This window comes from Macadamia integrifolia, chromosome 6 (assembly GCF_013358625.1).
Source record: "Macadamia integrifolia cultivar HAES 741 chromosome 6, SCU_Mint_v3, whole genome shotgun sequence".
In the NCBI taxonomy this organism is placed as follows: Eukaryota; Viridiplantae; Streptophyta; class Magnoliopsida; order Proteales; family Proteaceae; genus Macadamia; species Macadamia integrifolia.
This window is the reverse complement of record NC_056562.1, coordinates 3661235-3674756: the sequence shown is the minus strand read 5'-3', so window position 1 is coordinate 3674756 and position 13522 is coordinate 3661235. Positions and strand designations below refer to the sequence as shown.

Here is a 13522-nt window from a genome sequence, read left to right as displayed (position 1 = left end):
TCCATGTTTGGGTGATTCCACTCCAAATGAGGTTGTAGAATCCTTCTAAGTAAAACCAGTTTAATATTTTTCACAAAGTATGTTGAATAATTATATTTCTCCAGTAAAAACTTTGTTAGGTCGGAATGGGTTGATTCTAAATTGTGGTCACAAGAGTCTGTGTTATCTGTGATAGTTAGAGGTGGAGTTAAGATGCTTGAAGGCAACAAATTTTGTGAATGCATAAGGAGTAATATGGGGAGCAAGTTGACGGTGTTCAAAGGACAAGTGGAAAACCAGAATTAACTTGGGTCGAAGTTATCATAAAAAAAATGATAGTGGCAATGAAATTACAAAATTTTTGGAAATAAAAAAATTGGAATGGAAAAGAGGATTTATAATAATGAACCAAGTAGCTTGGATGAGGCTTGATTAAGGCAATGTTTTTGACGTTTTTTTATTCTATGGGAATGAAAAAACGAAACAAAGCATTTGGTGTCAACTTGGTGTTTTTCGTGTTTTTTGGAACAAAAAAGGGAAAAAAACACTAGAAACGCAAAATGATGGAACAACAAAACCTTGTTCCATCATTTTGATTTTGTTCCAAAATACAAAAAAGTAAACAACTACGGTAATCCTTCCTCAAATAGGTTCACTAAACATTAGTTTTTTTGTTTTAAAACGGCATTTTGACACAAAAACTGAAAATTCTATTTTTAACACGAAACGTCGTTTCTGAAACTGAATGACTACAAAACACAACATTTGTAAATCATGCAATCTGTATAGGTCAAGCATTTGTTTTCCTTTTATATATTTTAGTGGGTGAAATTGAAACTACTAGGCTGTTTACTTCTAGTGCAACCTTTTGTTTTCCTAAGTAGGTTTTTATGTCTAGGAAATCTAGTATATCTATTTGTAACCCTACAGACGATGTTATTATTTCTCTCCTTAATTGTATTTCTTCTTATTTCATAACAAAAAAAAAAAAAAAAAAAAAAAGAAATTGGTTTTTATGTTTGGTCCATGGACGTAGCAATAATATAACAAATCAATCGTGGTGGAGTGCTAGTGTATGTGGATACTGTAGATTGCTGACGAGGTTTAGACCCCCCCCCCTCTCTATTCTCATGGTTGATAATGAGAGAATTCCTCAGGTGGATAAATGGATGAGAAAAGGATTCTTCTTACACCTTGTTGGTTTAGCTCTGATCCCCTACGAGTTTTCTTTATTGTTTCATTGGTAAAAACAAGAGGGGTAATGACATAAATGTTGTTAGGTGTCGTTTGGATTTACCACCCATGTCAAGGTCTCTGACTCATAAATGTCTCCCCTTGAGAGGTGGGAGGGGAGGGAATTAAATCTTGTAGGGTAAGGAATATAATTGTTCCAGATTTCTTGATAAGCTCAAACTTATGTGCTAGGAAGGTTTGACTAAGAAGATTCTTTAGGGTTAGACCACATCATGGATTTGGACACTGTAAGATCAAACACTAAGAAACACGAATGATAAAGAAACAATAGATCTGTACGACACAGAGATTTAACGAGGTTCACACACTAGGATGGTGTGCTACGTCCTCGGGCAAAAAAGAAGATGATTCAATATGCAGAAGAGAAATTACACTCTAGCAGCGGCAAGAAAAAAACTCGCCCTGAAACCCTAGCTCCAAAAAACTCCTCTGCTTCCATCACAGATCTCACGAAATTTTTCATTCGGGTTGCCACCAAAATATGTTGGATCGGGTCAATCTTCAAAACGGGTCAAGAATTCGAGACAAACTTAACCGACACTAATTTTGAAATGAATTGGGTCTGATGACACTTGGTGTCTTTTGGATTCTCACTAAAATTTGGCATCTTAATAGCAGGGTATTTTTCAAATAAACCGGCATCGTCCAAACATGCTAAGGATGGTTTGGAAGCACAACTATAAGCTTATAATTTTAATATAGCTCGACAATGGTATAAATTGTAATTACTTAGCACATATTGTCATGCTAATGAGACCTGATTAAGCTAGAAACCCTATCCTGGATGTGCAAATGCACGTATTAACTACATATTGCTAATCTAGGTGCAAATTATAGAAAATACATATGAAAAAGTAGTAGGAAATATAAAATTAAGTTCTTGGGGCCCAAATGGTATTTTTTTGGAAATTCCAACAGTTTCAGGTTGGAGCCCTGAAAAACTCAGAAGTCCAAAGGTATGGTTGAACCTAAGGGCTCAAGCCCTCATATGGGAAAATCTAGTCTCTCCACTTGGAGAAGCCAACACCAAATGAGGGGTTTTGTTTTGGGGAACTAAATGAGGGTTTGGCGGTGCGGCCTAGGGAGTCCTCTAGTGTACACTTTATATGTATATAATATTATAACATCAAATAATGATGGATTTGTTGACATGTACATATATATTTAGGCATTCATAAAATTATTTCCTAACTATTTTTATTCTCTAGAGATACTCTTCATTGGCTATATAAGTGACATGGATGAATGTTTTAGAAAATGAGTGTAAGGATCCTATCCATTGATGGGAAAGGTCCAATGAGAGAATTAAGAGAGGATAGGATGCGGTGTGAGACCTATTGTAGAGGTTTTGCTCCAATAGATTATTATTATTTGTTAACCGCATGAAGTCCTCAAAATGGAGCAACCTCACTTGAGATTAACATCAACTTGGTCCTTCACTTATAAGTGTTGAACAAAGCTCGTGTTGAACAAAGCTCTTAACACCACAAAATTAGAAGTTTAAAATAGTCTAGTCGACAAAATCTTTGCTTTTGTTTAGGGGTGTCAACTAGTCAGGCTGGGCCGGTCTCAGTCAGGCTTAATCGAGCTTGATCACTTGGAAGTCTTGCACCATGAACGCCCGTTGAAGTAAACGGGCCTAGTTTTGGTGGACATGGTACGGTTTATAATCGGGTCAATCGGTGTCGGTCTTTAATCGAGCTTTCTTAAATGGGCCTTAACAGGGCTACGGACATATTTAAGTCTAAACGGGCTTTAAACGTGCCTACCCTAAAATTCTTTTCTTAAGTGGATTGAATGCCTAAAAATATGTGAGGTAAATCTTTAATAAAAAAAAGAAATGACATGAGATTATGGTTGTTCTTACAAAGAAATATAACAGATTATGACATTTACAACTCACAAAATAAAGCTTAATTAAATAAAATCCTATTACAAAGCAAAGGGTAAGAAAGCTTAATTCATTTCTTACTAGTAGTGGCAAAATATGAATTTTATGGAGTATTAAAGGGGTCGGGCTAGGTCGGGCTACAAAGAGTCGGTTCAAGCCAGGCATATAAACGTGTCAGTTTGGTCCGGTGCTCGACGATCTAGCTACTTGCACTGTAAACGCCCGTTTAATAAACGTGTCAGGCTTGAATTGACACGTTTATTAAACTGGCCGATCCAAGTCGGGTCGTAAACATGTCGGGCCTACCAGTGCAGGCTCATAATTGACACCCCTACTTTTGTTCATATGTATTTGATTGGCTGTTGATGTAATTTTTTGAAAGAAACTTGGTATCCAACAATCACCCTTTTTTTTTTTTTTTTGGCTAACGACGGGTGTCCAAGCCTTCAGCTTGACTAGTTCCGTGGGCCTATACTAACCCCACAATCGAATGGACCAGGTCATACCGGGGTTGAATGAGAACCATTCAACTTTCACTGAAAACAGTGAAGAGCACTAAATACCTCCCTGTGAGTGGCCTAAGGTGTGCCTAGTGGGAGTCGAACTTAGGACGCCCGAGTTTACGACTCGTACCATCCAACAATCACCTATTAGAATAAATACTCAGGAATTCTGAGACATTATCCAAAGGTTATGGAGCTATATATTTTCACTCCTAAAAATTCTTTGATATTTTTTTGGCTTCAATCCAATAGATGAGTTAATAAGTGAATGCCTTGGGTTTTAATAGTCTTCAACCAATACATTCCTCAAATTTCTATTTTACTTTTTTTTGAGAAAATTACACTCCCCTCCCCTGTATGTTTCATCTATTACACTCTGACCCCTTGCAAAGTTTGTAATTACAAATGTACCCTATGGTGTTAACACTGTTAGAATCGGATGTTAAATATCTTTTTTATCCCTTCCCCTTTGTCTAAATATTACTCCCTCCACGTACTTCCTGACTCCCTTTTCTTCTAAATTGCTGTAATATGAGGCGGCATCCATTAGATCGGCGGCGACTCCGGCCACCTTCCCTTTGTCAATCTTGTTCGTCTCATGGTGAAGCCCAACTTTTGCCGCATCTGCGATCACCTTGGCATTGGATATTAGCTCGGATTTGGAAGGTTGGTGCTTGTGGCCGTGGGCCGTGTGTTGCTCATGAAGACGCGATACCATGGAGATTTTCCAAGAGGAAATTCGAACCACCCTATACCTATTGATTGATTGTTTAAGGAGCCAGATAGAGATTGGGATCGGCAACCAGATTTAACTCAAGGATAAAAACAGTAAAACCTGGAACTTAAACCTGATTTAGGAGAATTTCGATCACAAAAGATTAGATGTTCTGATTACCCTAAATCTCTGGTCGAATGACTCTCTAAGGGTTCCTTTGATACCCTAAAAGATGGAAAGGATCAACTGAACAGATTCCTTGATTCAACAGAGCTCGAGATGAACAAACAGGCCCTTTAAAAAGGGTTCAATTTGGTGGTTTTGTTTTGTGAATTAGATCCCGCCAGTAACAACATATAATCAGCAAAACCAACAGAATATAATTCCTCCACAACTCAGATTAAATAAAATAACACCAACGGTTGGGCCTCGGATGTTGCTTCCACTCTTAAATCACAGAATTAGTGGAGGGAGTCATTAGGGGATGATGCGGAATTGATTGCATACCTCCATAACTCTCTCCAATTTCATATTTTAGAATCATCAATCGCAAGTTCAAAAACCCTAACTCTCCCAATCGGTTGATGGTTTATCAAGAAAGAAGATGAGAATAAGGGTTGAGGGCAAATAGGTTAACTCCATTGGATCAAGGGTGTTTTGGGATTTAAAGCAATTTTGTAACACATGATTCTTCACTTAACTGTTTCTCACTCACAGTCAGAGTACGATTGATATATTCTACAACTTAGAAGGAAAGAATTTGTAATTACAAACTTCGCAAGAGAAGATTGTGTAATACCTAAACCACACAGGGGAGGGGAGTGTAATTTCTTCTTTATTTTTCTATTTCAACTAAACATCGAGAAAATTTTATTTTCTCTTATTTTCTATGTCAACCAAACCTAAAAATTTTTCCCTTTTCTTTCGTGTTATTATTATTTTTGGGCATCCAAACACAGTCTTAATTTCATACACTATTAGAGAAATCCATGTCCTACCGAAAAAGTACGGAAATCTGATGCTCCCGAAGGCCCATGTAATAAATGTGCCTGATGTCCTCCAAAACATATTGTACCAATATATATAGCACTAATAAATGCCAGGAGGAGACATAAATCCTCCAAGCCCAACCCTTCCAAGGTGATTCGATGTAGCCATGAGGCTTCATTAATAGCATATCCATGATCCTATCATCCATGCCCTTGGCTTGTCTAAATCCACGAAGGCCACCCAATTACCAAGCATCAGCCTTTAAGGAAACTTTCCGTCTTTACCTTTCTCATCTCCTTTGTAAGAGAATTTGACAATTGGCATGCCATGTATTCAACAACCTTTGTTCTTCTTGTATTTTTTTATTGGGAAGAGGTTAGGTATATTATCGATTTTTCTAGAGTTAGTGGGTCGATCAATGAGAGCACTAGAATAAGAAAAAACATAGACACACATTTAAATATACTGACGATATATCCAACATTTTCTTTTTATTTTATTATGCTTGGAATTTCTAATTTTTCTAACAATATCATAGGTTGGACTTAGAGCATGTTTTTCTATGACTCTTTTGTTTTAGTGTTTGAGATTACATGTGTGACAAGAAGAAGCATTGACGTGGAAGCCCAAAGTCTTTGCTACGATCTTAAATTAACCAACAATAAGGATTAGATGATATCTGAAATCTGAAATGTGAAATGACTAAAGGGAGATGCGTAACATGATGGTGGACTGTAACACCTACTCATGGCCTTTGAGAACCATATCTTATTTCTTGATGTTTATAAATGTCTTTTTTGTTCATATGTTTCAACAATCTGACGATATCATATTCTTATTTGAGCATATTGCTTATCTCATTATTTTTTTTTTTCTAAAAAAAAAAAAAAAAGGTTTTTTAAGTTAATGGATTTTTTCCAGAAAAAAAAAAATCTTACTCTTCCATTTCCCGGGAACTTTGGCAATTGGTATGCCGCCATAGCTGGGACAACTCTCAACCACAACACCTGGGTTGCATAGCCACGATCTGATGATCTCCACCGTCCATTTTTATGACCTGTCCTTGTCCAGATATTGACAAGGAGTAGGGAGCATCCCTCAAGCCTTTGGTCGCGCCGGCCCGGCCTCCCCACCCCGTTGCCAATAATTAGCGACAAAGTAACGGTAGTGGCATTTTTGTTAAAAAACTTGACTATCAATGGCATTCTGGTCAATGGCAGTCTGAAAGAATCCAAACGGCACACGCACCGTTCCGGTTCCGCTCCACTCTAAGTCTCTAACCGTCTTAACCTATTCTCTTAACCATGGTTAATCCTCGCCAGATTGACTATTTAACGCGAAACCCAAAAACCCTGTAATCGATAACAAAGGTATGGAGGACTCCAAGAAACAAACACAAGAGTGAATCAGAGCGGAAGCTCAGAAGACGAAGAAGACGAAGGAACGGAGTAGAACAGTAGCGGTAGCAGAGGCAGAGGAGAGAGAGAGAGAGAGTGAAAATTTGTATTCCGCAATGGACGAAGAAGAGATATGGAAATGTCAAAAGCATCCGTCGAAGCGACGAACCACCGGAGTTTGCCCTCTTTGTCTCAGAGACCGTCTCCTCCAACTCTGCCCCAACTGTGCTAACGTGCGCCCTTGCGCGTGCTGTACTTCTTCTTCTTCCTCATCGTCCTCTTCCTTCTCTCACTCCTCTATAGATAATCCAAAGTTTAGAGCTGGGATCGGAGCCGTCGGACGCGTTTCAAATCTAATCAACAGTGAGCCTGCCTTCCAACGTTCCAGATCCAACAGCTTCAACTTCATCCGACGGAGACCTTCCGATAAAGACGCCGTAGCACCAACTCCTGACCTGAGTCGTGGCAGATCATCATTGTGGTCTGTGTTTAAGTCTTCTTCGAGGAAGACGAAGAAATCAGAGGAAGAAAAGGAAGAGAAACCGCAGCCGGAACAGGTGAAGATGAGGAGGTCGAAATCGGTAGGAGTTTCTGTAAATCCAACAATTTCTTCTTTCTCTGAACCTGCAGGCGGCGATAGCAAATTGAAAGGGAGGAGTTGGTACTTTCCGAGTCCGATGAAGGTTTTCCGGCAACCGAAGACAACTAAAGTCGTTCAAGAAATGTCTCCTTTGTACAGAGGTTGATCTAGATATTCAAGAATCTAAAAAGATACATCTCTACCCTTCAGTCTCTCTCTATTTCAGTATAGAATTTTTTTTTTGGGTATCATAAATAGTTCTTAAATATGATTGAAGTTAAAGTTTCGAAGAAGAGAAATTCCGTACTTTGTAAACGTTTCTGAAAACTGATTCATCATCATCAATGTATTGTTCTTCAGTCTTCACTCGTTTCTTCATCTTCATCTCCTGCTAAACGCCCTTCTAGAGAGAGACAGAAGAGAGAGAAGAGAGTAGAGAAGAGAGAGAAGAGAGTAGAGAACAGAGTATCTAAGGCTCAAGGCTGGTGTGAAATCTAAGCAATGTTATTAGTTAGGCCGTTAATCTAATTAAAGCTATAAGCAGACATTCTAGGGAAGAGTAGAGTATAAAAATGGAATAATAATAAAATAGATCTCACGTGAAGGCTCGCTTTTTAACGTTGGATTGGAATCCACTGAACAGTTTACCTTGCATGACAAGAATCCATTATGACACAAATCCTCATTTTAGGACTCCACAACCCCAAAGCAGATGAACGGTGGGGGTTGGTTGCATAAATTAGCTGGGACCCAGAATTGCAACTTACGGGCTAGAGTGGCCTAAATAGGTTGTTAACTTGTCAAGTTGGATTAAGCTAATGGGTCCCACCTGCAACACAAAAACTCTTGATTGGTATTGTGAAGCTAAAGCTCATGGGGTCCAGATTGATACAGACCATCATATGTGTCACCATCTAATGACTATTGAATTGGTGGACAAAAATGGATTCCAATCCGACGTTCCTAGGTAGATGTTGTACATTAGGGGGGAGATTAAGTGGGCCTCACTTAATAGAGTGAATGGTTAAGAGATTCTGAAGAAGGAAGAAAGTTCTAATATTGGGGAAAAGTGGGAGTTAGTGATAACGATGATGAGAAGTGTGTGCACACGAGGGCGCTTGATTTGGACAAATCCCAATGGTCCACCCATAATCCAAGGTCCACTCGTACTTTCTGCGCCAATTTAATATTCATTACTTTAATCAAGAGCCCTCGATGTGTGGGACCAGACATCCCACAGGTCTCTAGGTAAGGTTATCAGTAGAGAGCTTCAGAAATATGACTTTTCCCCTTGTCACCTTGCTACTGGTACCAAGCTCAATAAACACTACATTGTAGGTTGGTTGGTCTAACACCAGACCAGACCAACCACCACAAAATGGTTATTGGGATTATTGATCATAGCCTTGTGTTTGTAGGTACGGCCCATAATTATTAAATTTAGATTCGGGAATTATTCGATGAAGTATTATTCGGATTAATTTGTTTCATTAATTCAACGATTCGATCAAAATATCGGTTAAAAAAGCGAAGATAAAAAATTTGGATGTTATTTTTAATATTTGTAATACTTGTTTCATATTATCTATCAATTATCATATGTACATAGCATACAAATGATATAAAAATTAAAAATTTAAATTTTAAAGATAAAAATATTAGATTTAGCTCTTTTTATTTTTTTTTCTAAACTCATTTCCTATTACTCAAATAACTGAATTAGAGAAAGAGAGACTGAAAGGGGGGATTGAACACAAATTTAGCTAGACCCACTTCACCCATCATGCATGTTCACCTTAAAAACTAGAGAGAGAATAACGACTGTAAGACTTAGGCAAACCAAAATGAGGTGAGAGAAATTTTTTATTTTTTTCTCTCTGTAGTAGTGTGAGAGATTATCTTAGGAAAGATAAAATTTGTCAGTTTTTGTTAAAAAAAAGAAGAAAAGTAACATTAGGATAATGAATGCATAATAATTACACTGTTTTTTAAAGGCTTGTGGACTTGTTCAAGATAAAAAAAAAAAAAAAAATTACATCGGAAAAAAATTGGTTATAATCCGGATAAAATTCGGTTTGGTCGAATTATTAGTGAATTTTAAAAAAGTCTATAAAATTCGATAATTTTTTATTTGATTCGGATTCGGACCGAATTATTTGTAAAATTCGGTAAAATTCTGTTTGGCCAAATTATTCAAGAATAATTCGGAGAATTTAATAACTAGGGTACGGCCTAGGGGTGCCAAACAGTTGGTTCGATCGGATTTGATTGGTATTTTTTTTTTTTTTTTTTGGCGAAATCGTTCTTTGTTCGGGAGTGCGACCTACATCAGTGTTTCCAATGTCTATCTCTCTCTCCTCACCAAAATAAAGGGTAAGAGATGTCTTTTCATATGAGGAGGAGGGAGATAGACACATATGAGTGCTGGCATAGGCCACGCTCTCGGATAGGGTTTTCTTGTACCCACGATGAATGGGAAATTCTAAAATCCCATAAGGGTTTGTAAACTCTAGGATGGGATGACGAACCTCAACGTCGGAAAACTTTATCCTTTACTTTTTGTCAGTTTTAAGGCTAATGAGTTTAATCTACCATTGTCTCAAATTAAAGAGTTCACATCTTCTGTAACGAGCGGTGGGGTGCAATGAGTATCGGACAACTGAGAGCATCTAGGCATGCAACTCAAGGGACTTCTAACTACCAAATACTCATTAAATCGGTGCAGCGGCTACAGACAATTTTTCACACCAAATTAAAACCCCCCTTAACTATGATTAAAAAAAAAAAAAAAAAAAACTGCTAAAGTTCTAAAAAGGTTATAAAATTTGGCCTCTCCCTTAATGGATTAGATGTTTCCACCTGGTCAAGCATACATAAAATAACGTGGCTACAATACCTTCCAATTAAATAAAGCTTTGAGAAAACTAATAACAAATATTTTAAAAAAGAAAGAGCAAGATCTTCTAGGCGGCTGGTCAACTTTTAAGCCACATGATCGCTGATCTCTCCATGTGGCAGCTAATCTGAACACAGACAAGCTTATCTTGTTTATGTTAGGCAAAATAATAATTTTTGGGTCAAATTCAAAAAGGGAACATGACCATTTGCAATCAGCATATACCTCAGAGGTTAACCACTTCCTTTGGGTCCCACTATCTTATTAGTCTAATTAGTGTGGCTTTGGTGTTAATTAATCAATTTTTTGTCAATGAAATACTATCACTATTTCAACCAAATATGTCTTATATGAGTAAAATCTTATTGTCTATGATGATAATCTACTATTGTAAGATAGGCAAATTTTGAATTATTTGAGAATGATTAACTAGCCGGCCTTGAAAATTATGAATCAAGAAATTCATTCATACCACTCCTAGAAATCATATAGAATGATGTGTGGAGAATGAAAGATTCAATCAATAATATGTTTATAACTCGTAATATGTTATCGTAATCAATTATTCATAAATAGTAAATAAATATAAAATGGGTAAGAGAATGCTCCTCTGCTAGTGCAAGTACATGATAGCGCATAAACTAATGGGAGTTCGTGTGGGATCATTTTTTAGCACTAGGGCAGCAGTCTAAGGATGTGGAAACCAAACCAAAATCATGAAACCTTTTAATAAATGATTCGATTTTGTCTCGAAAATGATATTGTTTAGTTAAACGGTTTAGACCAAATTGAACTGTTTAAACTGTTGATAAATAAGTTAAGTAAACTAATAAACCGATTAACATATACATGGTAAGTTGAAGTCATTCAATGTTAAATTTACATACATTTCAATAAAAAAAAAAAATTTACATTAAATAACTATTTAAAAGAAACATATAATAATAAATAATTCGATTCAATGTTAAGTTTTCATCCATCTCAATAAAATATTTAAAGGTAAAGAAGCCTTTGAATAAAAAATTAGAAACCCTAAGAAACTGTTTATAAATGATTTTGATTTCAATATTTGAAATCGTTTGTTAAGCTATTCGGATTTGGCTTCACTTAAAAATTCTTACATCGAACTGTTTACACTTAAATCGAATCGATTATCACCATTAAGCAATATAGTCTTTCCACGCCCGTTGTGTTTAAAGGCTAGAAACATCAAGCAAAATTTGCAACCAACGCTGACAAAAGGGAGCCAAACAGTAGAGGTGTGAATGGTTGATGAAGAACTGGTGTGATGGTTGACACAAAGGGTCTAGAAAGGCTGGTTGTTTTATCTATTTAAGGATTCTCTTAGAAATATGTTATTTATTATGAGGATGTTATTGTGGGAAAAAAAAATGAATTGAATTTGATATGTCACCTATAGAGACACTATTATCTTACCCTATCAAATCACCCTTCCATATATAGTCTATGAAGGTAATATCTCCAAGATCACTACCCACCGTTAGGTAAATCTTACTTCAAAGTGATAATTAGGTGAAAATTTTAACACGATCAGATGATTTTTCTTGTAGGCAATGTTTTTAGTTGTGATGGATCTGTTGTGTTAAATATAGGCAAAAGTTTTCCTTAGCCAATAGGATTGGAAGGATCTGTCATATTAGAATCATTAAATCCAGGCCATTGAATAAAAGTTCATGCGTTGTGCTTTGATCTAAACATATAGTACAACCCATGTGTAAATATACATTCAAAATTAATACAAATACGTTTTGATGTTGATATATAAAAAAGTCATCATCTGAATGTACGATACAATACAAATTGGATTCAAATATATATAGATGTTTGAGTGGGATTGTTTTGAAATTCATGTGAACCTAGAAATTGGAAATATGATTCATAATCTGATTTCATCTCTACATCCTCTCCCAAGTAAGTATGAGATGGAAGGCAGATGGTGTGATCTGCACTATATTCTCATAGTGGCGTCTCCATTGGAGCTTAGTATTTAGGTCATATTTCTTATGATTTAAAATGTAATCACAAGCGTACGGATCAGTGTAGCTACAGGTCGAATGCAGGGAGAGCAACCACTTTATTTTTTATTTCTTTTAATAATGCAAAATGAACTGATTAATGGTTGTGATCTGATTCTAATTACCGTCTTAAACATATGTATCTAAAATAACGTCATAACCATTCGTCATCTAAGAATTTAAAGACGCAAGCTATGCAATTAAAATTAAATAAATAAATAACTGAAAATAAACAACCCACGCAATTAAAAAATAAAAAATAAATAAAAGAAAAAAAATGATGAAATAAAAATAAAGTAAAAGAAAGGGGATAAAGCTAGAAAGAGACTCACAAGTAGGTTTCTCTACTTAGCTTGAGGGATGCATCATAATATGAGCTTCCCTACTCGACCAGAGAGTCACTCTTACAAGGGTTTCTCTACTTGGGTTTAGGGAAAGGGAGACAATTAAAATAAAATCAATAAATTGATGGTTCAATGGCTAGGAGGGGCAAAGCCAACACATACACTAGCCATGAACCTTGGGGGAAAGGGATAACCATAATGTAATGACTGAAAATAAAAATCCTAAATTAAGAAAGAAAGGATAGTCAGAAGAGGGAATGAGAGGGGGGAGAGAAGACTATTGAAGGAGCCTACTTACTTGAATCAATGATTGAACTTGAAAAAAAAATTGCTCCACGGCTCGTGATCTTGTCACCTAGATCTAAGCCTAGAACTATAACTTAAAAAATTACAACTCAATTGCATAAATCATAAACATAAAAAGAACTGAATAAGAATAAAAGAGTACTTGCATTAATTGAAATAAAAAAAAAACTATTACAAAAGTGATTAAAGCAAAAATAGAGAAGAACTAAAACCAAAGAGTGAGAGAGGAAGAGAGAGAGCAACTAAAGAAAACTAGAAGAAGAATGAATTGTCTCTCCTCCTCTTACATGAGTTGTATTTATAGGGAATGGGGAGGTAGGGTAACAAATTTCTCTTTCCTAAAAGAGAGAAACCCACAATTGATAGTAAGATCTTTTGAGTCCAAAAGTGCTAAGATGGAGGAGAGAGAAGAGAGAAATAAACTTGGAGAAATTTCCTATAATTTTTTTGTTTATTTTCTTTCCTTTTTTTCTAATTTATTTCTCTTCTTTTTCTCCCTCCAAGGGACGATTTTCTTCTTGCTTTATGTGATTTGGACAATATTTTGGTGATGATGTGGAGGAGAGAGAAGATTTGGATAATCTTTATTTCTCCCTTTTTTTTTTTTCTTTCCTTTTTTTTTTTCTTCTCT

General features: G+C 36.2%; 1 protein-coding gene across 1 annotated transcript in view; it reads left to right on the top strand.

Moving 5' to 3' along the window:
* LOC122081750 overlaps positions 1 to 7675 on the top strand; it is a 19265-nt gene extending 11590 nt beyond the window's left edge. The window contains exon 2 of the mRNA XM_042648990.1: positions 6813 to 7675. Coding sequence (XP_042504924.1) covers positions 6846 to 7475 — 630 coding nt within the window. The 5' untranslated portion in view covers positions 6813 to 6845 and the 3' untranslated portion in view covers positions 7476 to 7675. The remainder of the gene's footprint in view (positions 1 to 6812) is intronic.
* The last annotated feature ends 5847 nt before the right edge of the window (positions 7676 to 13522 follow it).